Source organism: Malaclemys terrapin, chromosome 13 (assembly GCF_027887155.1).
Source record: "Malaclemys terrapin pileata isolate rMalTer1 chromosome 13, rMalTer1.hap1, whole genome shotgun sequence".
NCBI lineage: Eukaryota > Metazoa > Chordata > Testudines > Emydidae > Malaclemys > Malaclemys terrapin.
This window is the reverse complement of record NC_071517.1, coordinates 8,351,156-8,378,251: the sequence shown is the minus strand read 5'-3', so window position 1 is coordinate 8,378,251 and position 27,096 is coordinate 8,351,156. Positions and strand designations below refer to the sequence as shown.

Below are 27,096 nucleotides of genomic sequence, written 5' to 3'. Positions count from 1 at the left end.
TTGGGAGTTTCGGCGTCGCATCCCCGTGAACACCACACCATGGGCAGCCCCGAGGAGAGAGGTGGGGGGGTGAAGAAGGGAGCCCCATGGGCGGGGGCTGTTGGGGGAGATGGTGTGTGGGGTGATAGGGGGGAAGGGATTTGCCCTGGCTGCGCCCCCCCCCCCTACTTACCTGGTCCTTTTCACCATAGTAACGGGCTCCTCACTGTTGCCTTCCCGCCCTGTGAATACCGTCTCCAGCACGATTAAGTGACTTGCCCGAGGTTACAGAGTGAGGCTGAGGTGGGACTTGAACCTTAGATTCCGGAGTCCTAGACTAGGGCCCTATGTTATCGCCCATTCTTCCTAGTCCGTATAGGTGGGTGTTGTGTGTAGGAGCAACTGTCTCATTTCTGTGCTAGGTCTTAGAGCTGGGGTGAGTAGCTACCATTTAGTCTGGAAATCTGTGTGGGGCACGGGAGCAGAAGGAATGACTTGTGTAACAGGGAGGCCTCTCAACTTGTCTTCAAAGTTATGTTTACTTAAAAAAATTAAGTAGATCAGTAAATATCCACCACCTGCCTCTTGTCCTGGCCCCATGCTGGGCTAGGTGGGGGTGTCTTTTCTCCTGCCAGAGCACTGTTTGCTGAGGGCAGTACCTACAATCTTACTTGCCCTATATCCTGAAACTAAGTGACTCGTTTTCTTGTCTTATGACTTAATTACAGCCTCTGAGGCTTTCTCTTTGGTGATCAATCCCCAGATGACCTCAGTTAACATGTTAATATTGAAAATGAAACAAGTTATTGGGCCATAGTCTAAAGACTATTAAACAACCAAACCACTTCAGGACACCAGCAGGCTCTTTCAACAATTTGCTCTGTTTTGTGCCATTTGCTGAACTTTCTATTTCAGCCACTCTGTCCTCTTAATGAAAGATATTAAAAAACTATTAGGTGATGCAGAAAACCTTTTGTGTGTTAGCACTGCTGGCAGGGGAGGGAGTTAACCTGTCTCTCTGGACCACTGGTAATCATACCAGCAAACTTCTGCCCTTCTTCTCATGCTGAACATCTTGCTGTCCCAGACGACTGCCCTTAAGTTAAAGCTAGCCTTGCTTCTTCCCTGCTCATTTGTGCATTTTGCCTCCACTCTCCCTTTCTCTTCTTTCTTGGTGTGACTGGAAGGCAGCACACTTACTGCATTTCACATCAGCGTCTGTTGGTTGGGACTTGTTAGTCTGCTCCTTCCTGAAACTTGGATGGAAATCAAACTACCCAATTTTCACCGTACAATAGCTGCTGCAGCCCAAGTCCTATCCATGTTCTAATATCCCATCTCCACCTGTATACTAAAAATATCCTTTATTATCTATATAAACAATCATTCCTTTTATATGTTGGCACAACATGAAAAAAAATCTACATAAAATTACTTGATGTACTAGGCCAGTAGACATGAAGATTGTCCTGCACTCTTTGATGTGATATTTGCAATGTATAGATTATGTTGGGATTGGGGGAAATGAGCATTATTGGCAGCTTTTGGTCTATGGCTTCTGAAGGGATAATACCAAAAATTGGCATGATCCAATAAGCACTCTGGACAGCTTCCCTCTGCAGCTTTATCCTTAAAATTAATGGGAATTCTGTATGTAGAAGGATCATTGCCATAAACTTCAAATCTCTAATAGAACGTAATACATTCTAATATTGGTTTGTTAATCTGTAACAATTTTTTGAATTGTCAGATCGAGAGTCCTATTACACTTAATTGTCCTTCTTTATTGTTCTGCCCAAATATCAAAGAATACACAGTTAAAGCAATTTGGGGGACTAAGGGCTGTTTTTCACTCCTGTCTTTTGCTCCCACCAGTGCATAAATAATAAATTATTTATTGTTTTATAGGCATATAAAGACACTTTCTACTTGCAAAACTTGTTACATGAGCCTTTAGCTGGGAGTCTCCCTTCATCATAATGTACACAGACAGGGTTTTGTACTTATGTTTTCTAGCTAAGTCATTTACATGTTTTAACATTTTTTTTAATAGAATGGGTTGATGTCGCCAATGATCTTCTTATGAAATCTCATATAAATCTGCATGTGACGAAGCTCACAGAATGTGGTGCTAATGTATTTGTTGGTCTTTATGAGTCGATCTTGGGAGAAAAAGTACCAGGTAGGAACAGAGATCCTGTATCGTTACTTATGCCTATGATGGCTTTCTTTGTTTCTATAAATACAAACATAAATAAACACAATTGTAGTAAGAGAAGAATTATTAATTTCTCAAGTTCCAATAACACATTTTCAAAAGTAAAATCACAAAATAAACTGAGGCCAGTAGAATACATCTTGTGTACAGCTGGTAAACATACTGTGTAGTTTAACATTCCAACAAACAGGTTCGAAAAATCTAGTGCATGCAAGATTGGTGTACTCTTTAAATGTTTCTAAACTACTCAAGTGAGGCCTTGTCTGCAGTAGGATTTAAAGGTGTGAAGTTAGCACATGCGATCTGTGTTTTAAAGTCTAATATGGGTAAGTCACACTGCCTGTAACCCATGCTAATCTGGTTGAAAACGTGAGCAGTTTAGTATTAGTGTTAGGATAGGTCTATGCGGTAAAAAAAAAGTTAACTCAGGTTAGCTAACTGGAGTTAAAATAGTAGGCTCCCCTCTTGTCTTTAACTCAGACTGCTAACCCAAGTTACAAGCAAAGTTGCCATGTCTTCACTGTTATTTTAATGTGAGTTACTTAACCTGAGTAAAGAATGTTTTGCTGTCAAAAAGACAGACCCTTAAAAGCCTTATCTACTGTGGACTTTCAAACATGTTAAACATGTTTTAACACACCTCTTATCCTATTCTAGACAAGGCTGCTGTAGTGCTAGAATTTAGGAATGAAGTTTCTGGGTGGAAGGTACCAGCAGGACAGCTATCTGTTACAAAACAAATATATATATTGTTCAGTTCTGTTCAACTGACTTTCTGTGACGTAAACCTCCTATCATGAATTTTATTACAAGATCTGGGTGGGATCATGTTACAACCTATTTCTTCCTCCCCTCCCAAATTTCATGCTTATAACAGAAGTTTTTCTTAAACCAGAGCAATGGGAAAATTACTGTAGTGTGGGGCTGTTGGCATTGCTCTACTTTCTACACTGGATGTAGCTTATAACTCTCTTCCCAAACATAGCCAAGGTTCATTGGAACTTGGTAATTTGCCATACCAGTATTAGTATGGTAACCCCGTTAGTTTTTGAAGAATTTAAGCTTTCATGTTTTTTTTGTTTTTTTGTTAAAGTTGCTTATTCATTCTTTATGGATGTGAAGAAAACATAATGAATGTGACTCAATGCAGTATTGACCTGGGCCATCTCTACTGTAGGGCTTTTGCTGGCATTGCAGTGTAGGTAAGGATGTGGGCTTTTAGCCATTTTCCTTTGCCAACAAGAGCCCTAGTGTAGACACAATGCTTTTGCTGGTATAGCTTATTTTGCTTGCTGCTGAACTGGTATAATCTATATTGGTAAAGCACTCTTTTTTTTTTTTTTTAATCAGTATCATCTGGGGTTACATTAGCTATACTAGCAAACCATCCTCTACTGATGAACGTTTTCTAGTGTAGACCAGGCCTTGAAGAGTCTACAGGCTAAAACAATAGCTCTGAAAAGTAAGAACTGGTCTAGATCATCTCAATGGAATGCTAATGCTGAATCTTATACTATTATATTCAAATGTTTAGTATTACATATCTAGAATGTGATTTTTTTTCAAAAGCACTTAACCTCTGCCAAACACCTGTTCAAATCAATGATAAAACTCCCACTGACTTCATTGGCAGCAGAGCTAGGCCAGCACTGAGCAATTTTGTATGTAAACCTTTGTTTACTCTGGGGTAAACTACAAATGTTTGGGGAATGTCCAGACTAGCTTTTACAAAGGTGTTAACTGCTTTAACTGGCAATCAAATTTGAGGCTAAAAAAACATTTTATTGAAGACATGCCCTGAAGCTTGTTAATCCAAACTAATTTTAAAGTGCTTTAAAACTGGTTCATGTAACACCATTGCAGGTACAGTACAGAAGAGAGAGACCTTAAACAAAATACAACAAACTCTAGTCCAGCTCTCCAAATTTAAATTGTTTTTACGTTTTCCTATTTTACTAAAAGCTGTAAGAGAAGAATACTACTTTATTCAATTCTATCTTCTAAGTCAAGTTTCATAACTGAATACAGCTGCATGTGAATTATAACCAGTGGCTCTTTATCTGTCTATGTATTTGAGTGTATGCTCTGTGCTTATATGCAGTAACCATTGAATTGTTTTCTTATGACAAAATGACAGTTGGGTTTTCCACCCTTACTTTACACGATCTTTGCATTTAACTTCATTGCAAATAAACTAGAAACAATTAGGCCATTTTTGGGGCCTACACAGGACATTATCTCCTTCAAGTAGGCTGTCGTACAGGGTCGGGTAAACCTTTTGGCCTGAGTGCCACATTGGCAAAATTGTATGGAGGGCCGGTTAGTGGAGGCTGTGCCTCCCCAAACAGCCAGGCATGACCCAGCCCCACCCCCATCCGACCCCTCCTGCTTCTCGCCCCCTCACGGCCCCCTAAGACTCCTGCCCCATCTAACCCCGTCAGCCCCCAGAATCCCCACCTCTGACTGCCTCCCCAGGGACCTCTGCCCCATCTAACCACTCCTTCTCCCTGACTGCCCCCCGCCCACCCCATCCAACCCCTCCTCTCATTCCTGACTGCCCCCCAGGGACTCCTGCCCCATCCAACCACCCCTTCTCCCTGCCTCCGACTGCTCCCGCCACCCCATCCAACCCCCCCTCTCCTTCCTGACTGCCCCCATTCACACCCCTGCCCCCTGACCACCACCCCGAACTCCCCTGCCCTCTCTCCAACCCCCCTCCCCCCCGCCCTCTTACTACGCTGCCTGGAGCACTGGTGACTGGCAGCGCTACAGCCGCACTGACCAGAGCACCAGGACAGGCAGCTGCGTGGCCGGCTGGAGCCAGCCACGCCACTGCGCAGCACAGAGCACCGAGTCGGGCCCCGGCTCTGCAGCTGCATTGCCCCAGGAGGTCACAGCCCTGCCGCCCAGAGCATTGTACCGGTGGCAGAGTGAGCTGAGGCTGCAGGGGAGGGGGGAAAAGCAAGGGAGGGGCTGGGGGCTAGCCTCCTGGGGCAGGAGCTCAGGAGGAAGGCAGGAAGGTCCCATGGGCCGGATGTGGCCTGCGGGTTGTAGTTTGCCCACCTCTGCTGTAGTATGATGTAATGTTTCTTCTTTGTAGATTTCATAGCCTCTCCCAGAAGCCAAGAGGATGATGCACATAATGTGCAAGCAGTAATAGATTCTCTGGCATTGGACTACTTGCAGGTCAGCTTGTCTCACATCACTGGTGAGTACTTACAGTCATGTTCAACAGAAGTGAGGGGTATACATGCGTGATTGAAAAATACCCAAGGCTTTACATTCAACTTACTATTTATAAGCAAGGATCTGATCTTTCATAGTATGTTTCCATATCTGCATGCAAAATTGTGCATGTGCAATGAGTTATGCCCAGAAAATAGAGTCTTGGTCTGAAAACTGGGGCCATCAATTTAGAAAACAAGCAAATAATTAAAAATTTAGACTAAGCACCTAATTACATTTCATGTGTCCTATATTGCAGTATGGAAAGTAGTAAATCAGTGTTGAGGTTATTAGTTTTTTTACCTTGAAGTTACCAGTTGGATTAAGACACTGCAGACATCTAATTATTCCTAGTGGAATATATAGCAGTTTTTATCTTGTTTTCTGCGTCAAGTCACTCTTTTCCACTCAGGTGGAATGATGTTGTGGTTGGTGGTGTCAGCCATATGGAAAGAGTCTTTGCCATTCTCACCTTGGAAACAGTAGAAGAAGCCTTGAATGTGTCCTGGGGGTTATAATTACCATACTTGGCAACAGAGGGAAAACACATTGTGGTGGTAAACACTTGAACTCGAACAGATAGTTCATCTTGACTTGTTTTTTAGCTACTCTCTGTCTAGCTAACGGGTAGATGTGTATGTTTGAATCTGTTCAAAATATGAATATTTGTAGTAATTCAAGTGATAAATAACCAATATGGTCTCAATTTTATTTAATTTAAAATTGATTTTAATTGGATATTGTCAAAGTAGTTAATATATTTGCTATGACATTCATGTTACATTGTGAATTTTTATAATAGAAATAGTTATTTAGATATTTTAATTGTCTAAATTGAAATCCCAGGATGTTTTTTTTTTTATTGAAACCTTCCATTTTTAAGCCTGTAATTTAATCATACTTGAAATGAGTCCCAACTTACATATTTTTTTATTGAACAATGTATCTTGAAATAGAAACCAAGTCAATCTCTTAACAGTAACTGTGCTAATAAACATCTGCAGTGAAATACTGAGGGAATAGTTCAAATTCTGGTTCCAATCATACATTAACACCCACCTGGATATTTGGCTTGCTCTGAAGATTGACATTTGTAAAGGGGATTGCAGTATTGCTTGTGACTTTTTGTAAATAACTGGAGTGTATCTAAGTCCTCTGAAATCTGAGCCTACACAGTGATTATCAGTTTTGTGCTGGCTTGGGCATGTATGTATATGTTGAAGATTTGAGTTTTTAGGGGCTTCTACTCTGGATAGTGAAGACCAGTAGTATCGTATAAATAATTGACTCCCTGAAAAGGGAAGATGGAACCTTTCTCCTCCTAACAGCATCTCTTGCTGACTGGTAGGTATATCTATAGAGTATTGCTGACATTTTTGAAAGACTCCTACATCCTGCCTTCCCAGCTTGGTTTGTGCAGTAGCAGGCATGTTTGAGAATCCTACCAAGTTCCCCAACAAACTGAAGGCAGGAATTCTTCATTAGTTTCATATTGACTATAATACTACCTGCTGAACCAGCTACAAAGTGTAGGCAAAGATCTCAACCGCTTGCTCTAGCGGAATTTTACCCTGTAGAAACTGGATGAACTGCTAATGTGACTTTCACTAGACCAGGGTTTCTCAAACTGGGGGTTGGGACCCCTCAGGGGGTCACAAGGCTCTTGCATGAGGGGTCGTGAGCTGTCAGCCTCCACCTCAAACCCCACTTTGCCTCCAGCATTTATAATGGTATTAAATATATAAAAAGTGTTTTTAATGTGTAAGGGGGGTTGCACTCAGAGGCTTGCTATGTGAAAGAGGTCACCAGTACAAAAGTTTGAAAACCACGGCACTAGACAAGTATGCCGCTTGTAACCTTGATGTCTAGTATGCTCCATGAGAGCTGATGAAAAATGTGTCAGTGAGGTTAGGCTTTCAATTGTTGGAACAGAAAATGTACAATTTCAGGATGTTTGCCACCTACCTTAAAATATGTTACAGAAATAAAAATCCAACAGTGTCCCAAACATCTAAGTCCAGCTAAATTTCTTCTGAGTTGATATCTGTATATACATTTCTCTGAACAGCCTTTCCAAGGTTTCAACAAATTTTTAAAGTTGAATTTTTTTTCTCTAAGCTCTAATTACTAATTCATAGTAACCTCTGTTAAGGAGAGAACATCGTGAAAGGAGAGAGAGAATCTATCCGAAATCTGTTAGAAATATTTGATGGCCTGCTCGAATATCTTACAGAACAAATCAGTGAAACTTCTTCTCAGAATGGGGGTGAGTAAAGAGACTAACAAAGTTCAAGAGCTCAAGTTCAAGTGACTCTCTCAGTTCAAGATATTATGTGCTGCTGCTTATTATTATGATGGACTGTTTCTTATCTTGCCTGCATACCTCGAGTGCTACTATTAAGCTACCATACTGAGGCATAAGTTCTGCCTTCATATGTACACCATTCTTTGTATGTTTAAGGATGGAATAGGCTCCGAGTATTAGATTAAATTTTATTCCTTTGCCCTGCCCCTGATTAGCAACTACATTGGTTTTTTTGAGGAATCCCATAGCCATTTAGAATCATGTATGGAAAACAAACTTTGTAAACCCTTGTTTTTACAACACCTAAGATCAACAGGAGTGCTTGCAATTAAGCAGTTTTTTGCTGGGATTTAAAACTTTGCTTGCAATGTTTGTAATCCAAACTTTGCAGGAAAGCAAGGGATTGAAACTGATCACAAACAGAAGTGGAACTTAATCTATTTTCTTTTCCCAAGTTGTGTACTTACTGTTCCATTTCGTTCAGTAGTCATGGTGAACAGAAAGTTGGATTTAAAATATTTTAGTTTCAGTAATATGGTAATAAAAGGTGAAGCCTTTAAAAAAAAAAAATCATAGTGCTCCTTTAACATGGTTCTCTTTTGTGGCAGAAACCATCTCCTAACAACATTATGAATTAGTGTGAAAGTGGTATTAAAACTTTCTCCTAACTTACCACTGAAGCTTCTATTGAATAAGGTGCATTTGGAAGTTGCTATATTTAATATAAACTGTACTGTTAAACCAAAATATACAAACCTGTTCAGTGTGACAGTTTTAGACAGCATGTTAAGTCTAAAATTGCCATTTCTGTCAAATTATTTGTTGTGATATTGGCAGTAGTACCCATCCTGTGTATGTGTGGTTTTCCTTGAAATTAACAAACCAATTTTGATTATAAACAGATGAACCTGACCAGCTAGCTAACAATGAAATTCAAAGTGCGCTTCAAGAGCAGCTGGACGGTGACTGTGAGGAACCTGTGCCACCTCTGAAACTCCCATCAGTTGCAGAGTAAGACTGGTTCTGAATGTTTTAAAGTTACATTGGGTCAGTGACTGTATTTTTACATATCTATAAAGTGTCTAGCATGTTCATACTATGCAAATAAAAAAAAAACATACTGAGTACAAGCATCAAATGGAATGCTTGGTCTTCTTTGGGCAGCAAGAGATCTAAAATTTGGATCAAGTATGTGTTTGCACCGCAAAGCCTAAGACAACTTGCAGTTTTAAAATGTTTAATCCACCTTTAGTGGTGAGTCTGCACAGTAATGAGTTATGTTCCAAACTTCCATTGTCGTCTCAGTGCATGCTTTTTGATTTAAATCACTGAAGCTTAGTTAATTAATTGTATTACATTTATTTTCATGATATATATTTTTTTAAATTAGCTTACTCTGTGGAAACTGATCATACTCTTCTAAAAATTAAAGGCCAGCTAACTGAAGGTGTAGAGTTAGGATTCTTCTGCAGCTCCATCTTGTGGCCTAGGCAAGCAAAGAATGTTATTGCTAATAGATCTTCTGCGTTGTGTTCCTCTTAGGTCTTCCCAGTCAGATATTTTTGTCCCATCTTGGGAGGTAGAAGGATCAGAATCTACTAGCGAATTAATCAGGCTTGGGGACACTGCTCATTCATTTTCTCTAAGAAAGGAAGGTGAGTTTAAAATATACCTTTAAGACTGTTCTATATGGACATGTACTCTTCTAACAATCAAACATATACTGTCAAAAGTGCTTAGTATTTTTAAATGTATGAAAGGACTGGGAGCATGCTTGTAAAGCAAAAAGCTTAGCTCCTTTTGTTTTGAAGGTTCCCTAAATGCTTCAGCTTATATATGGTTAGTACAATTGAGATGAAGCCATCTCTGGGGCTGGCATAAAGTATGCTGCATAACTGTAGGTCGGAGAAAACTTAGGTGAAGAGAACAGGACAAATCTTTACTCTTACAAGTAACACCAGTGGATTTTGAATAATTGCCAATAGCAGATGGACCCTCTTATATTATAATTCTTATTTCACAGACCCACAGACAGAAGTACCCAGTGTACTTATGTCAAGATAAGGGATCCCGCTGAGATGGAAACATCTGATTCCCTAGAGTTTAAGGGTTTCAAACCTGATTTAGAGTTGACCATTATTCTGGTTGAAGGGTTTTGTTTTTTGTCTAAAAAAGGACTACATAGTAAAATAGTGTGAATTAGACCCAGTTCAGAAGGACATGAAAGCATAACTGGATGGCCTCAGACAATCACAGTATGAAATGTAAAATAGTTGTAACAATGTCGCTTCAAGACACAATATGTAAACCTAGCAATGAATTATTATTTAAGCTTACTTATAGCAAACAGTTGGTAGGAGTCTGGGCAATTCTGAAACATTCTTTAAGGGAACCAGATGGCTCAGGGAATTGGTAATAGGAACCACTTAAATTGGGCTCACTCTGAACACCAATAGCATTTTTGTTGACAATTTCCTTTGCAAAGTGAAGGACTGAATGGGTACTGAGGCTGACTTATCTTGCCCCTACAATGGTAGCTGAGCAAATCTGTGAATAAAACTTTTGTCGCATACCGTGATGTATAAATACAATTCCTTGAAGTGTTACAAATTCCACCTACAAAGTTGTGCTGTCCCCACAGGAGTGAAGAGCATTAACTGCTAGTTCCTAATTCAGTCCAATATGAGCACTGTCTAAACACAGAGCCAATAGTAAAAATGCATTTAATTATTTAAACGTAAGTTTAACCTGCTTTCAAACACCACTTCCAGAGTTCCAGCTCCCTGAATTGTTGCCGGCAGAGAGAGAGAGGTCTAAGGAGATCAAGGAACCTGAAGACTCTGAGGCTACTGTGGCATCCTGTCAACTTGTGGCATCATCTAGTCAGCTTTTCAGCTTCAGAAGAGCACTTGTAAAAGAGAGGAAAGGTGAGTGAAATTCTCACTTTCTGAGAAATACCTTAAAAATTCTTTAGTCTTCCTAGTTCTGTTGGCAGTAATCCTCACAGCCATGGATTTGAGACTAGAAATACAGTAGCTGACAAAAGAAGGCTTCTTATTTCTTTAACTAGAGTTACTTATATAAGTAGTTCTTCACCTTTCTTCCTTATTTCAGTTTTGGAGGAAATCTGAATGGTCTGACACCTGATAAATCAGAAAACTCAGATGTTCATATGACTGTTTTACTAACTTAATGCTAAATTATCAAATCAATTCTTCTCTCTAATTAGTTCCACACACCCAAAATCCAAATTCTGCAGCATGCAGCAAAGATGGAAGCTACTGTCAATGTCTATGTGTATTAAACTCTAGAATGATTAACATGTTTATTCAAAGATGAAGCTGATTGAAAGTGTCCAGCTGACATTTTTGTTAAAGGGATTAACTGTGCCTATAAATTTTTTCATATTTGTCTTTAAGGATCAATGGAGCCTGTTAATTCCAATGAATTTCTCAAAGAGAGTTTGAGTTCCAGTGCTAAGAAGCTTGGGGAGCCCATACGCCCAGCTATTCCTTTGCAACCACCATATCAGCCTCCTGAACCCAGGCCTCATTATTCAATGGGAAGGGAATACCAAAGCCCAGACAGACAGTCCCCAGGTTTGGCTAACAGTCATGGACTTGAAGCTTCTATTGTAAGTGAAAACCTCTTTCTTGGTTTTATTAGTAAATATCTTCAGCTTTTCTCTATTGCATTTGTAGAATGGAATTAATGAGATCGCTATCTGAACTGTATCTCCGAATGGATTATTAATCTATGGCTTTGTCAAAACATTCCTGTTCAGCAGGAAGAATAGTGAATTATTAATTTAATATGCATTTTTACTTCTCTTTGCAGTTTGCAGAACCACTTAGACAGGAGTCAGCTACTTCTGATAGTGTTCCTCTGTCAAGACTCGCCTCTGGTGAGAACAAGTTGTGCTTCATATTAAACTGTGTTCTAATGCAGTGTTAAATATTGGTGCTTGTTACTTTGAATTCATCTTATTGGCATAGAGGGAAACATGGTTTTGAAAACCTTAATCTGTGTTTTGCTGTTCAAACCTTACTAAATTCTAATTTCTTAACAGATGTGAGCAAATCACTTCTGTCACAATGTCTGCAAGGGCAGTGAAAATAGGTCATAGTCAAAGGGGATTTATTGTGCTAAGAAGTAAAGTGTGTCCATTGCTCAACTGTTTTTTTTTTTTTCCTCCAGTTAATCCATCTCAGCTTTGTCTGTTTTGCAGAAACTCATTGAAAAAGGTGGAGCTGAACTGGTGCAGAATAAACTAGCTATGAATGTAGACTAAGACAAACTATGTTAATCCGTTCCAGAAAGCATAGTTAAACCCTCCTAGTATAGACAAGACTTAGTTTTAAGTGCTTATTTTCTAACTTCTCTGTTGCCTTGGAGACCCTGGCTACTTTTCCAGTTCCATTGCATCACCCTCTCAAATGACACTCCTGAAAATTCAAAGCCTACAAGAAATTCTCCTTAAATTAAAAAAAAAAAAAAAAAAGTGTGCACAGGCCATAACTGAATAGCCACACATCTAATTACTGTCTTCCTTCCCCTGTGGTTTTACACTTCTTTTGACAAATAGTTTGTAAGCTCTTTGAGCCAGGATCCATGCCTTTTGTATTTGTTCTGTAAATCACTAAACACACTTTGGTGATGTGTAGAGAATAAATAATCCAGTAAATACTACTGTTTCTATTGCCAGTTTTTCCAGTTGGAGATAAGGTGGTGTCAAAAGATGAGCTAAATGGCACAGATGATGTGGCTAAGGTAACTATGACTTTCTATTATTTGTAAAATCCATATATGTTTTAGGCAGGGTTGCTGTAAACCTGCATACATGGAATTTCCCCACAATTGTGCAGGGGATTTTTGGTATTCCTACCACCTTGCAGAAATGAAGCTTTCCTCTTAAACTTGTTACTGCTTTTCTTTTAAAAACCTTGCAAATGTGACCTGATGCAGTGTTGACTTGGTGTGTCTACAGGCAGATTGTAAACTACGCTAGTCATATCTCAATGGGATGTTAGCACTAACTGATGATGTAAACACTTGCATTTACATTGCTGACCAGTTCAGCAAAAGCACCCGGTTATTACATATCAGTTGGATTTATCTAAGGATGTTTAGGAAGAATATTTTAACCTCTTCCTTGCCTAGTATCTTACGATATTGGTGACACCCTAGAGTCAGGTATCTCCAGAAAAATGAGACTTGCCTGGATTTCAACAGAGGATTTGCCTCAGTCTAAAGATCAGTCAGTGACTCGGCCAGATTACTTCCCTGTCCTTTTTGTCCTTGCATTTGCCCTTTGGAACAACTGGATAATTCAGAACCCACAAACTGGTTAGCAGATTTCATTCCACTCAAAGGGCCTGCAGGGAACAGGTCCTTATAGGAAACTAGCTGAGCAGGAGATGTTTACTTGTTCCACAAAGCACTTCTTGGGTGATTGAAGATATTGTGAGGCTGACCTACTACTTGGCAACCTGAGAAGATAAGCTTTGATGGGAGGTGAAGAGGACTTTCAGAATATAGTGGATTTCACTGTAACTTAACCAACAACCCTTCGTTTTAAGTCTTACTATAACCAGATCAGCCGACTTAACATGGCAGTTCTAGTCTTTACCCTCTGCTATGACAAGGGTTACTTGCAGGACTGTGGGTATGTTTTACAGTGGAATTAAAAACCTGTAGCTGGCCCATGCCCATTGATTTGGGCTTATGGGGTGCAGGTTAAGGGTTTGTTTAATTGCAATGTTGAGGTGGGAGGGTCCCAGAGCTCGGACATCTATACCACAATTAAACAGCCCCTTAGCCCAAGCCCTGCAAGCCCAAGTCAGCTGTCATAGACATAAACTTAGTCTCTGGACTCTTCCCAAAGCAGTCTATAACTCTTCCCTTCATGTTGTTGTGGCTGAGCAAAAGGAGATGTTAATGAACTTAAAGACATGCTGAACAGCGCACTCAACATTGACAGCGAATCAGATTTTTTCCCCCCTTTATAAGTGGAAAAGATCTTGTGCCAGGCTGTCAGTCTACAGACTATTTGCTGTAAGATGTTGTATGCCCTGGACTAGTCTGGTTAGTGGTAAGTGATGCAACTACTTGCCACCTAGAGGATATAGACAAGAGCTAGATGTAGTAGTAATATGGACATGTTATCTCCCACTGATTAAAGATGAGACCCATCATGGTGATTTTTCATGTCTCAAACTTTCTAATAAACTGAAACTCTTTCTTAAATGTGCTCAAAATATGATTGCAGCTCAGAGGCTTGCTGGATATTTTGAGCTGGAATATGTTTGTGGGCTCTGCAAGCCTCCTTAATTGTGTCAGGAGAGGGAATAAATGGTGGTCCTCTCCCAAATACCATTCACTGGGGGCATAAAAAAAAAACTCACTTTCAGTGAACGTTGGAGCTGTGAGATCCCTCTCTTCTGTTTGTTAGGAAAGAACTAGGTAATTATGTTGACATTTAACTGGAGATCCAGTGATCTTTAGAAGTTGCAGAGATGAATGGGGAAGTTTACAGCTCTCAGCTAATGTTTGAGGCTTAGTAGAAATCTCTCCATTAGATGCCTTATGTTCACATTTGAGATTATTTGCAACCCTAAGAGATAAGAGTCCAACTCGTGTGGGGACTTCTAACTAAACTGATTAACTTAATTTGGTGCAACTACTATGCATAGACAAGTCCTACATTTCTATCTGTTTAAAAATGGTTATGTTGGTTTAGATTGCACCTGTAAATTTATCGACACAAGCTAAACCGCTGTAAGCCAGGTTTAAACACTAGTGCCACTTTCACCAGTTTACCAAGATTGGTATAAACAACACTGTTGGTTAAACCAGTACGAAGTTGTAGGTCAGGCCTTCCTTTTTAAATAGGGGCTGAAGTTCTTGATGATAAGATAGCAGTATGGCATAATGGTATGTCTCTGAATCTATATATCTACTCAAGCTGAGCCCTGAGTTAGTTCTGTTGTGATCTCAATGGTTAATTGTTGAAAAACTTTTGTGTTATTCAGGATTAAGTGAATAGCCTCTTTATGTGCTTTGGAATTAGCTGTTCCAAGAAATAAATATTTCAGATGTCAAGAAATCACTTCTCTAGCTCTTGTCCCATGGTGACACTTGACCAGATTATGTGGGTACTTGACGTCTCCCATTATTTCAGTTTTTTTAGACTTAACTGCCTTTTTGACTTAACATTGACACTCCACACCCTTTTCCTGAGAAGGAGGCTGGTAGTTGAACTCTAATATCTAATCTTATGATTTGAGATGTGTATTCATACAGACTCTCGTAGGTCGTCCTCTCCATGCCAGAACTTTGCTGCCTATGGAGTCTTTAAGCCTTTCACTAAAAGTTCATAATGAATTTGAGCTTGTCCCCTCCCTTCTCTAACAGGCTTTTGATGTGGCTGCCTCACGTACATCAACTACCTGCTTACACCAAGACATCTCACCAGGCACGGACCAGGTAATATCAGTAGCACGAATCACAAACCCTGAAACAGGAAGTCGGCCTAGTGGGAAAAGGTAAGTCTGTTTCTTTATACTGAGTGAGAAGCTGAGGGTTTCCGTGCTCACTTCCTTATACAGGGCTTTCACTTCTTGGCTGCTGCTCAGAATCCAGCCTAGGTAACAACCAAAGCTGGTTGGCGCTAGCGGCGGAGTGAGATGTGCAGACTTAGGTGAAGATCTAGAATAGCTTTAGTCCCTTTAACAATGGCCTTTTAATTCAGATCTTTCTTCATACAGAGAAACCCATTTCTAAGACCCAGATAAAAATACAATATTTTGTAGGAATCAGTTCTTGGTATCTAGTTAGGGGGGAAATGTTCCAAATACTCCTAAAAAGGCTTGAGCAGCCAGCGTAGGCTGGAACATCTGATTCTTACAAACACTCACTGTACAACTAGGGGCAATACTGCTATAAATGCTTAGGTGAATTCTGTCCCACAAGATCGGTTTCTATATAATTTCCTAATCCCATTTCAAACAAAAAAGTGAACTGAGTTCTGGATCTGTTCAGGAATGGTAACCTTTGGCCATAAATCTTTGTTGGGACAAAAATGAAACCTTAGTGGTATGTGTGCAAGTTTTTTTTAAACAAAACCTTTCTTTTTTAGCAGATGTGAACATTTTATCACAGATTCATTTGAAGAGGAGCCCCTTTCCTGCAGAAAGGCAAAGGATAAATTATCTGAGCAAGAGCTGCATGAAATGTCAGAAAAACTCTCTCACAGGTTAAATGAACTAGATTTAGTAAGTGGGAATCCATTCTTGATAATATTTTGGAATTTATCCAGCATTTGTAACAAGTGTGTGAAGCCTACCTAAAATCTAGGGAATCAGGTCAATCTTGGTAGGATTAACAATACATTAATTTCTAAAGGGACTTTAAATACAGTTTAGGTGCTTTTATGTAAAAGAATGGATATAGAAATAATCTTAAAGAAAATGAGTTATTTCATCTTGGATGAGAGACATGTTGGTGACATAGTGCAAAATATGCATTAATAGTCACTTTATAAAATACTATTACTTGGTTTAGGAGAAATACTAGGATTACTAATGGCTGGATATTACACAATAATGTAATTTAGTTTATATTGACGTTCTGGAATTCTTGTACCACTGTTTAATCAATAGTAATATGTCTTTTGCTTAGCTTGATATTTCTTCAACATGTTTCCATTAAATTCCCAGTGAAATGCAGAAGGTGAGTTCAATGTATAATAGAACTGAAAGGAAATCTGTAATTGGTGCCTCTAATTTTGTTAAACAATTCTAGACTTTATTAGGATGAACTAATTAAACTGACCAGAAGAATCTCTAATCATTAGATGTTAAAGAGAGCTTTGGGGGAGCATCCAAGGGAAGAGATGTTGACAGATGAAGATAAACTGTCTCAGCACAGTGACAGTGTCATGGATTATCGGGGAAGGAAACCTCACCCAGGTAACAATCCAGAGTGTGACTGTTTAAGCGCTGTGTGAAGTACAACCTTGTTAAAAGTAAAGCTTTTCTTCTCACTTAAAGTTGAAAGTAGAACACAACTCTTCTATACATAATTTCATAGAGATTCAGAAGCCTACCTTCAGCCCTAGAATTATATCATTTGGTGACATGCCCAAAGATATAAAATCCTGTTAGTAAAGTGTTAACTAAACATAATACCTAAACAACTATGAAAGCTTCACTAGAAATGAAAAGTACAGAGTGACAAATGAGCAAAGTTCAGAATGCTATTGACCATACCGTGAGGGAGGGGAATACTGAAAAACGGGCCTGTTACCTTGTTATAACACACTATAGCCGTCCAGTTCTAATATATAACAGCGTTACATCCCTTGTTGTTGAACTTGTGATAATCATGTTATGTAACAATACCGTACACTGACAAGGGTTGTAATGCTGTTTTATGACTTGGTACAGTCTACAGATGCAAGACCAAACCATGTTATAACATGGCTCTGACATTGTAAACTTGTATAGCAGGCCCTAACTTTGAACCTTCCTAAAATACATTTTTGCTGCCTCTTTCTTCGCCCCATTGTGATATCTTCTGGCACTTTTGATTTGCTAAATACATAGGTATGGTACGGCCAGGAAGAACTGGAGGCTTGGGACTGGGAGGACTTTAAAATAAGGGTATTTGTTTTTAAAAATTACTTTCTTTGTAGAGTGTTCCCCGTTTAACTATTGGGAACATTTGGCACCCTTCTGGATTTAAGTCTATTCATCCTTATAGTTTTTGTTGCTAGTTTCTGATACTAGCTATAACAGCATTCACATCTTTATTTCACAGCCACCCCCCATCCAAAAAGACTTCTTAGCAGACCACGGTCCCTTTCTCCATCCCCACCCTCATCCAGGTATCTACGTCACTCTGAGTTTGAAGATGCGCTTCAGAGAGATGCCAGAGGCCAGATGGGGAAAATGCGCAGGCAATTGCAAAAGGAAATGGACCAGAGAAGAATAAAAGCAAAGGTAACTGTTTCTGGGTTGCATTAGATCTGAATGCCCCTGCAGCCTGGTTAGTGGGGGCATTTGGCCTATTTTGGGAATTTTACTTCCACTTTACAGTTGTCCTACTAAGAGGCTGGGTGTAGCAAAGATACAGGCGTTACCTGCAGCACTGCTTCTTGCATTTAATACTTGCAGCAGTTTAAACTATATGCAGAATAGGGAAAACTGGGAACCAAAGGATCTTTGCTGTCCATTTGCTGCTAACTGACACCATAGTTCTAAGATGTCACTTATGGTGTACCACAATAGCCAAAATGAACTTGCTAAAATTGTTTGAGGCTTGATGTTCAGCCCACTACCTTGGAAAGTTTTATTAAACTATCTAAATTATCCTGGATGACTGAATTTTGCTTACTATTGACAGTCCATCATTTAGGATTCCCAGACGTGAAACTTTTGGCCACCAATGGCTATGCATGAAGTGGGTTATGGCTCACTTCCCCCTTCTGGGGTAAACAAAAGCAGCCCCAAAGGGGAAAAAACCTCTCTGCTGTACAGTCCTTTGTCTGAGTGAACATCTCTCCCTTTTCTCAGGGGTTCGTAATTAATGTAGGGCTCTCCTAGTCCTTTGCTCAGTTCTTCAGCAGCCTTCTTCCCAGGCTTGTCCCTTAAGCCCACTTTGCTTAGCAAGATCAGCTCTCATGTCCTTCCCTTGTTTCCTCCTTGGCAGAGATGCTCGCAGCACCTCCTGCCATCACTCCGCACATTGAGGAAAGCAGGCCTTTTTTATATCCAGCATGCTTTGTTAGCAGCCTCTAGTTCTCATGATTGCTGAACTACAAATCCCAGAATCCCTCATCTTTGACAGAGGCCAAGTCACGTGAGTGAGCAGAACTTTAATCCTCTCAAAGGCCCAAGCTTATCCCGTAATGGAGTAGGTTCAGAACTCTCATTCTTAAGAAATGTGAGCCCAAAATTAATATCCCCCACAGGCAACCCAAAATACTGACTACCCCAATGAGCACAGTATATAGATGCCTAGCTGGAGAAGAGCTTAATCCTTTCATGCTTTTTCTACATTACAAAAACAGTTATTGAACATCTTTGTTTTAAGCTATATTTTGAGGGGGACAGTTCGCTGAACATCCTGAATATTTACAACAGAAGCAACTTTATATTTGGCAAACCTCCTTTTCACCAATGATGCTATTGCATGACCATTAGCTGTAGCTAATAGAATTGACCTTGCACTCTAATGCTGATGGCTGTGCATAGGACACATTGTACAGTTTTATATGGCCACCCATCAGTCTATTAATTTTACATTGAAAATGCAGAGTTCCTAGAGAATTTCATGAAGTCTCTAGCTTATCTTTTTTGGGGTATAAGCTCTGCTTGGGGTATGGTAATCTTTTAGTTGATTGGTTTATTTAAGGTTTTTTGAGTGTCATTATTATGGTGGAAAGTATTTTTTGTAGATCAAAGTTTTGTATTTCCTAAAGCCTGTTTGATTCTAAAGTTACCTAATCTCCTGGAAGTTTGTTCCATATGTGAATCCTCATGATGGAGAATGCTTTGTCCACAGCTCTCTTTATTCTTAGCTTTGTGACCTGCTTTGTCCCAGAGGAATGCAACTGTCTTGACAATGCTTAGGTCAAAAATCCAGTTTTTAATGAGGCTGGGGCCTGATCCATAAATTGTTTTAAAGGAGCCAGTAGAGGAACTTGAGCATCAGTCTGTTCTCACAGTGACCTAGTCCATGGATAACAAGGGCCGTAGTTTTTGTTTTGTTTTAAACAGAATTTGTGCAGCTTCACGTTCCGCTTGAGTGAATTACAGTAATTCACCCTGGAGATAAATGCATAAACCACTGTGGCCAGGTCCTTGTCCAGGAAGAAGGGGTAAAGCTTCTTAGTGAGCTAGAGGTGAAAGAAGCCCTTTTGACACCAACCCTAATTTGTTTCATTTACGTGACTTCATTTGGACTGATTATCCCCTTTGCAGAGAGTAAAAATTCAGACTGAGTGTCTTATTTCGTTTTCTAGATGATGACTAAAGCCTATGAAGAGGAATTAAGAATTTTTGAAGCTAGAGAGAAACTGGGCCTCTCCAAGCTAAAAGCAAAAGCCAGGGAAACGGTAGGTGAAGCTTACTAGAATAAATTAGATGGTGTTTTGTTTAAAAAAAAGTCTAAAAGTTACTCAGTCCATGCCTGCTATCCAGGCTACATGGATGATGCTTTTAAATGACATGACCCAATGCTGACCCTGGCTTAAATACTAGTATAATAGATGCTGTAAACAGCTTTGTTCAGCTACACTACTTTGGGGATATGGTTAGCAGTATGTAATTTTCTTAGGGCACATAGACCCTAAGGTGGGGAGGTTTAGGTAGTTAGTAATTCTTCAGAAACATCTCTTAGGGGTGGCACAAGGACCGTGATTCTGGTACACCTCTACCTCCATACAACGCTGTCCTCAGGAGCCAAAAAAATCTTACCGCATTATAGGTGAAACCACGTCATATTGAACTTGCTTTGATCCACCGGAGCACTGCTTTACCGTGTTATATCGGGTCGCGTTATATCGAGGTAGTGGTGTATTGAGTTTGTCCTGTAGTGAGATACTTCAGCTGGAAGAATTTAAACCAGCGTGGTAGGCAAGTGGCTAGTTCGTACTGCAGTATTGAAGAATAAGATTTAATAACTAAACACCATTTGGTGGACTGGAAATTCCACAGAAGCAATCTTAGTGCCTTGCATAGCTGAAGTAATCGCTTCAAGAGAAACAAGTAGTGAGGATGTGCGAGGACACCAGGAGAACTCTAATAAGGAAACTGATTTTCCCCCTAACTTTGGAAGCATTAGTTTTTTTACCTTCTTTGCCATTAGAATTTGAGAGCTGTCAGATTGGCACTTACAGCTTGTACCCTAACTACATTATTGTTTGCCTTTATGTAGCTCTTGCTATGAGCTTCTTAGATATGTCTGATCCTGCAGTGCAGTCACTTTGCATTGCACTGCCAGCGTAATGGGGTGATAAAACTAGATAAAAAAATATTAAACTAGAAGGCTAATGATCACTGCAGGGGTGAGTGAGTAGCATAGAGCTGATGTGGGTTCTCACCACTCTTATGTGCTGCTGGTGTGTAGCAAGAAAAGGGAGCATGACTGGAATGCCTGTATGCTATGCGAATCTGAGCTGTATTTTCAGCCCAGGGGGCCATTGCAGCTATGCATAGAGCACCCCAGAATTAGGGTTATGCAAAGGAGAGCTTGACACCTCCATTGCACACCATCCTCTGACCTGCATTTGGTGAATTTTTGGCCCTACTGTGAGGGATCTGTCTCACTGTGTGCAAACTGCCTTCCTAGAGACTCAAAAGCTACTTCAGTTCTGATATTCAAGCCATATGAATTACCACTCTTCCCCTCCCATACCTGTTCTCCATCTGTTTTACATCCTAAGGAACAAGAATACCAAGAAAACATCTTTAAAGAACCTCCAAAAATGCCTCGGCCAGTGAAAGTTTATTCTAGAAAAACCACACCTCGGATTCCCAAACAGAGCCAGTGGATTCCAAGAGGAGGGTTTGCAAAGCCAAAGAAAGCAACTCCAAGTAAGAACCACAAAACTCTACTTGGTGGAAAACTGGCATCCTGTGAAAGCATCTGGTGAACTCCAAGAATAAAGGCATCTGGCCAACATATACCAGTCAGCTGTAGCATTTTTCCCCCCTTATGACCTCCAGATGTCTGGATTTTTGTAATGGAAGATAATGCTTTGAAATAGACACAAACCATTGATGCACAGCTCAAACTGTGACCCATCCATTATCCATTGTTCAGTATGCTGAACAAGTTGCAATGGAAGCACAGGGAGTACTCAGAGTGCAAGCCACATTTTTAGCAGCTGCATGCTGTGCATTCATTATATAAATCCACAGCCTGAATGGCACCCTGCTACACTGCCTTGGTTTCAGCATGGTTGAAAGGCACTCTTTCCATTAATAGTATAATTAATAAGTGCCCAATGATTTCATCTCATATTCAGATCAACCTGTGAAAGCTGAAAATGTGAAAGAACTGACTCTTAAATCAATCCCTAATTAGAACATTACCTCTGTTGCGCCTGTCCTGGGGCCTACTACCTCAATGCAGTATTTCCAGGGAATGAGAGGAGGATCCAGACAATGATTTGCTTCATTTACAAAATATAGGACCATCACCAGTACAACTGTTGGGCTTATTTTAAATAACCGCATGCAGCTAGTGAGATTGACAGGAGCAAGGAAATCACTGTAGGGTTCTATGCTGCTTGAAAAGAAGCTAAGCAGATTGGCTTGGGGATGTTGTGAAGACAGACTGCAATACATCCTACTGCGAGACAATGCTACATCATGGTAACAGAGCATATTAAACAGGCCAGGTGTTCAGTCTCAAGTGTTTGCATATCTTGGACTTAACTACTGCTAAACTTGCTCTCTAGGAGCATATTGATTAATCTGCTTTTTATCTTGCAGTGAAAGTAAAGGACAATGACCTTCTGCCTCTGCTACTGGAAGAGTTTCCATACTTGCATATTTCCCACCACTCTATGAACAAAATGTGGCAACAGCAGCTTGCACAGATGGAACAACTGAAGTCTGCTTCTGGCAAAGACAGATCAAGACTGAAACTCCAAAGTGAAGTGAGACCCTCTCTTGTGCAGTATGAACAGAGCCTCTTAGGCTTGACCGGGGGCAATGCGGCTACACAATAGTACTGGCCACCAGATGACTGCACTAAGCAATAAAACCCAACCAATTGCATAGATACTGTGTAAGGTATTGGCATAACCTGGGGACTAGTTTGTATGTTATCTTAGAACCTGTATGGAATCTGAAGTCTGCTTTTCTTTAAAATGGAGACAACTTTAAGGAGACTGGAGTAATTTGGGCCTGGTTCTCTAAGCACCAGGCCTGTGAGGATCCCAGCTCCTTGGCTTAAAAGCAAAGCAGATTCACTGTCATGTTATAAGTATGTGGGAGAAAGCCCATTGCTTATATTACTGCAAATGCAAACTCCACAGATTCTCTATTCCAGCTCTTTCATCTTGCAGTACTTGAATAGGTTTTCCCATGGTCTTTATTGTACAAATATGGCATACATTTGGGTCAAACTAGCACTCACTTGGTCTCCAGCAGAGGTGGCTGTCTAAGGAAGAGCTACTCTGTAGAATAAGGAGGCACTCTTGAATAGTTAAAGAAGAGGGACACTTGGGTTCAGTTCCTGATCTTAGCCATTCACTTGCATTTAACCTTCTATATTTCTTTCTCTACAAGAAAGATGGGAATATTTTTTCACCTTTGTAAAGCATTTTGAATTTCGCTAAGTGCTATTACATACAAAACCCTGTAGTTTAAGAGCTGTTCTTGGCATGCAGAATTTAACTCGTTGAATGGTTAATTCACCAATGCTAAATGAATCTTTTCTCTTTCCTTTCTCTTAACCACTTGGGGCAGAGTACACTGAAGTATTGCTCCTCTGTTAAAAGTCCCATCACTCAGTGCCTATCCTGCAGAATTTATTAAAGCAATTGCCTGTCATCTTTCTTATCTCAAGGTGGAAGAAGCACTGAAGAAGCATGACCTCCTTGTTGACATCATAAAGAAAGATCAAGACCATCACAAAAGACTGGTATGTTCTTCCAAAGAGGATGCACAAAGCATATGACACTTAAATGGTGATAGAGCCAAAATGATCCTACAGCTGTTGGTCCATGGAAGCAGCTCCCTATTGACTCCTGAACAGCTATGGTATTGAAGATTTTACCTAGTCTGTTTGCTGTATGTGGCCACTGAGGTCTTAAAATGACAAGGGGGTTGCTAAACATGTTTGTTTCACTATTTAAAGAAGCAGCTTGGTGCATTAACAGGGAACAAATCCTGAGAATATGGGAGACAGAGGAACAGACCTCAGTCTCTCCATGAGTAAGTTTAATCCTTGAAACACTAGTTTACCATAAAAGTGCTGATTCCTTAATTATACAGCACTGTGGATAGCACCACACTACAGTGGTCTACTCCTAAATGTAGTGCAGGGTAGTAGAGTGGGGGAGAATTTCCTTACTATTGATTTATTTAGTAAAGTTTGCCATAGAACCCTCCCCTGACTTCTCCCTCTCCAGGAAGTGCTGGTGGTCTGATACTTGATGATCTTTCTTTATTTAGCAAGAGTTTAAGCAACGCATATACCGGCAGAAGTTTGCTCAGAATAAAATGAGAGAGAAACGTCAGCAAATTGCTCGAGCCAAAAAGTACTATGAAGATTACCGCGTTCAGCTGCGTGCCAAAATGATGCGGGCTAGGACACGGGAAGAAAGGGTATGTGAGGTTGCTTTCTTCTGTAAGTGTGGCATTCTTGTTCTACTAGGGGAAAGACTCCAGTATTGAATGAGCATCTTTCCCCCTTTACTATGTGGTGTGTATTTATACTTGTGAGAAAGCGAAGTGTTGGTACAAAGAGTTCGAGGCCAAGTAAACTAAACAGCACAGGCCTTGGAGCTCCTAGCTCCTGCTTTCTAACTCTGGCTCTGATAGTTTTTCTGGCAGCAACCATCCTTGAGCCAAGAGCTTGTAAATTTCCATGTCTACTCTTCTTGGCAGAAGGCAGATGTACGACTATACCTGCTGGTCAGCTAGGTCCTAGATGAAATGATTGTTCTGTGTTCTGCCACAGACACAGTAGAGCAGCCACCTCCCACCTAAACAAAAGCTGGAGTTAACTTTCACTGTCAGGCACCAAAGGAAGCTACTAGGCTTAGTAAAGGTGAGTGTGGGAGGGACATCAGAGGGAACTATCTGGGGAGAGAAGTTCTCTTCGCAATGAGATCATAAAGCTGAGTTTAGAGAATGTTTCTATTAGTATCGAAAGTAAGGCCACCAATGTTCCCTCTAATTTTTTCCATCCACGTGCAGAATGAATTTTGTTATGCGCACCCATATCGAGGTAATGTGCGGATGTGCATCACCAGGAGAAACAAAAAAAACTAGATAGAATATAGATTTTTAAAAAGTTACCATAGGGATAATTACTCCAGCCAGGACAGGTTAGGCATTCTAGAACTCATTACTCACAGAATTAAATTTAAGTGTAAGAGAGAAAAATTATGAAATACATAGACCAGTCAAAAAACTAAAACAGCACTTTGAAAGAATAAAATTGCAGAGAATATATGTGCATGGCAGGAAGTAACAACACTACAAGGAGTAGATGTTGGGAGGTGAGTGAGTGATAGAGAGACACCCACACACCGAGACACGCACTGCCCATTTAAGTAGATTGGCACTCATCAACCTGAAGCCTGTTTTGTTCAGACACAGTAGCAGCTGCCAGGAAGCTCCATCTGAGGTCTCACTCCTAAGCCCTGACATCAGCCCCTCACCCCACTCTGCTCTGCACAGCAAGCAGGAGACTCCCAGGAGCAGCCTAGTGGTAGGGGGTGGGGTACCTGAAGTCCACAGCACTTCATCGACTGCCGGGTGGCCACGCAGATTAGAGGGAACTTTAAAGGCCACCAAAACTTTCCTTCTGAAAAGTGCTTAAAAATGACACCATCTCACTCAACCAATTAGATCCTGTTTAATGTTTAAAAACCCACTTCATTTCTCATTTACTCATTCAATAGCTATGGGAGAACAAGCTGAATTCTATTCCTACTCCTGCATCAACTCATTGCAACAGTGGGGGCAAATGCTGCCATCAGTTATACCTTTTACCCAGATGAGCACAGTGATGTTTAGAGGTGTAACAGATTCTGCCCTCTGCTTAGTGGTGATGGAAGGAGAGAACTGTGCCTCAAGTTGCAGTGAGGCCATGTTTGTTCTGTGTAAACAGCAAACTTTATATGCAATTGAGACAAATATGGATCCTCTCAATGCAATTTAGTTCTCTTTAGAATAGAACTTCCCTCCCATGTTGAGAGGATTTTTAGACGGGCTTGTAGGCAAGGTGGGACACTAGCTAAAGTAGAATCTAGGGGGTTCTTGTAACTTCAAAGATCACTTCCTAAAGTTCTGTGGCTTACATGTGCACACTGGGTCTACGTTATACTTAACCCCATAGGGGTGATGTACCCTACACCAGCAGAAGGGTTTTTTCCTTCCGTTATACATTTAAACACCTTAATTGTTGGCAGATATTTAAGAATCTATTTGAAGAAGGCTTAGAAATTCAGAAGCAAAGGCTGCAGGAGCTGAGAATGTATAGTAAAGAAAAGCGTGCTGAGCAAAGACGAGTACACCAGAATGAACTGGAGTCCATGGAGAACTACTACAAGGATCAGGTAGGCTTATTTGACTGCCTCCAAGACAATCTATCTAATTTTCAATCTTAAATTGGTAAATCTATCATATTTTAATGAGTTCTAATTCAATGTTTATTGTACTCAGTTTTCAATGCTGGCAGAAGCTGTATCACAAGAACGTCAAGAAATCCAAGCCAGAGAGAAAGCACAAGCAAAAGTAGGTGTATACCAAACCCATGGAAAAAATGCAGAAATTGGGCTTGTTTTTGGCTTATGAGGTTTTTTTTTTTGTTGTTTTTAAATCGGCTCCCGGTAAGGGGGGGAGAGAGTCAGGGGTGCACAGCGGGACCACCCCAGTCCTAGACTGCACACCGGGGGGATCTAGTCAGAGTGTTGGGATTCTTAGGGATTGGCTTGTTTTGAAATGGGATTAGCTTGATTTTTGGTTTACTGTAAAAGTCGGGGGTGCTTATTTACCACGTGAAAGTTGGCAGCTGTGTTCCAGTATGCAAGTGATTTCTTGTTCAGAATTGTTTTGGTAAACCTCAGTATTCTTTTTAAGACACTGCACAAAACAAAAAGGGAGTTAAGATCAAAGATGGAAAAGGAAATACAGCAGCTGCAGACGCTGATAACTCAAAATGACGATGACTCCTTCTTCCGAGAGCTGGAAGCAGAACGACTGAAATCCAGACTTCAAATGGCTTCTTTTCAGTATAGCAAAAGCTATTTCTTATAAGACTTACATTAACTATTAAATATTAAAGCAGCTTTTATATCTGGCTAAGATACTGTTAGGGGTATGTTGGGGAATTGCCACAACCAGAAGGTGGTGGCTGGTTGTTCTGTAAAATGTTGTCCATCTGGTTTACAAAGTCAAAGCATAGTACTAGGGCTGTAAATGTCAGTAACTAGGACTTGAGGATTTTTAACATACCTTTTAATAAAGTTAAATTAATTTGATTCTCCTTTATCAAGTTTAAACAATCTGACTATTTCAAGCTACCATTCGGCCTCCAGGGCAAAATTCTTAACCCAAGTTTTGCTGAAGAATAGGACCTACTTGTCTATTGTACTCAGTACTCAGCTTTCTAAAGGGCTGAA

General features: G+C 40.3%; 1 protein-coding gene across 2 annotated transcripts; it reads left to right on the top strand.

Moving 5' to 3' along the window:
- CEP95 (centrosomal protein 95) lies at positions 1-26,965 on the top strand. Of its 2 annotated transcripts, none has more exons than XM_054046724.1 (22): positions 1-61; positions 2,033-2,161; positions 5,298-5,405; positions 7,575-7,688; positions 8,630-8,738; positions 9,270-9,382; positions 10,499-10,654; positions 11,147-11,361; positions 11,565-11,631; positions 12,433-12,497; positions 15,141-15,271; positions 15,868-16,000; positions 16,582-16,696; positions 17,547-17,728; positions 19,753-19,845; positions 21,175-21,325; positions 22,229-22,395; positions 23,310-23,384; positions 23,918-24,070; positions 25,885-26,031; positions 26,138-26,209; positions 26,555-26,965. In XM_054046724.1, exons 1-22 carry the CDS (start codon positions 40-42, stop codon positions 26,729-26,731), a joined length of 2,694 nt encoding a protein of 897 aa, XP_053902699.1. In that variant the 5' UTR covers positions 1-39; the 3' UTR covers positions 26,732-26,965. The 2 variants fall into 2 exon arrangements, with proteins under 2 accessions (XP_053902699.1, XP_053902698.1); XM_054046723.1 differs by having other exon boundaries at positions 15,865-16,000.
- The last annotated feature ends 131 nt before the right edge of the window (positions 26,966-27,096 follow it).

Excerpts from the sequence above, each read along its gene's own strand:
- CEP95 (XM_054046723.1), top strand. The coding sequence starts at position 40 with ATGGGCAGCCCCGAGGAGAGAG. Across the intron at positions 62-2,032 it reads GGGCAGCCCCGAGGAGAGAG|AATGGGTTGATGTCGCCAAT; the intron begins GTGGGGGGGTGA and ends TTTTTTTAATAG. Across the intron at positions 26,032-26,137 it reads AGAACTACTACAAGGATCAG|TTTTCAATGCTGGCAGAAGC; the intron begins GTAGGCTTATTT and ends TATTGTACTCAG.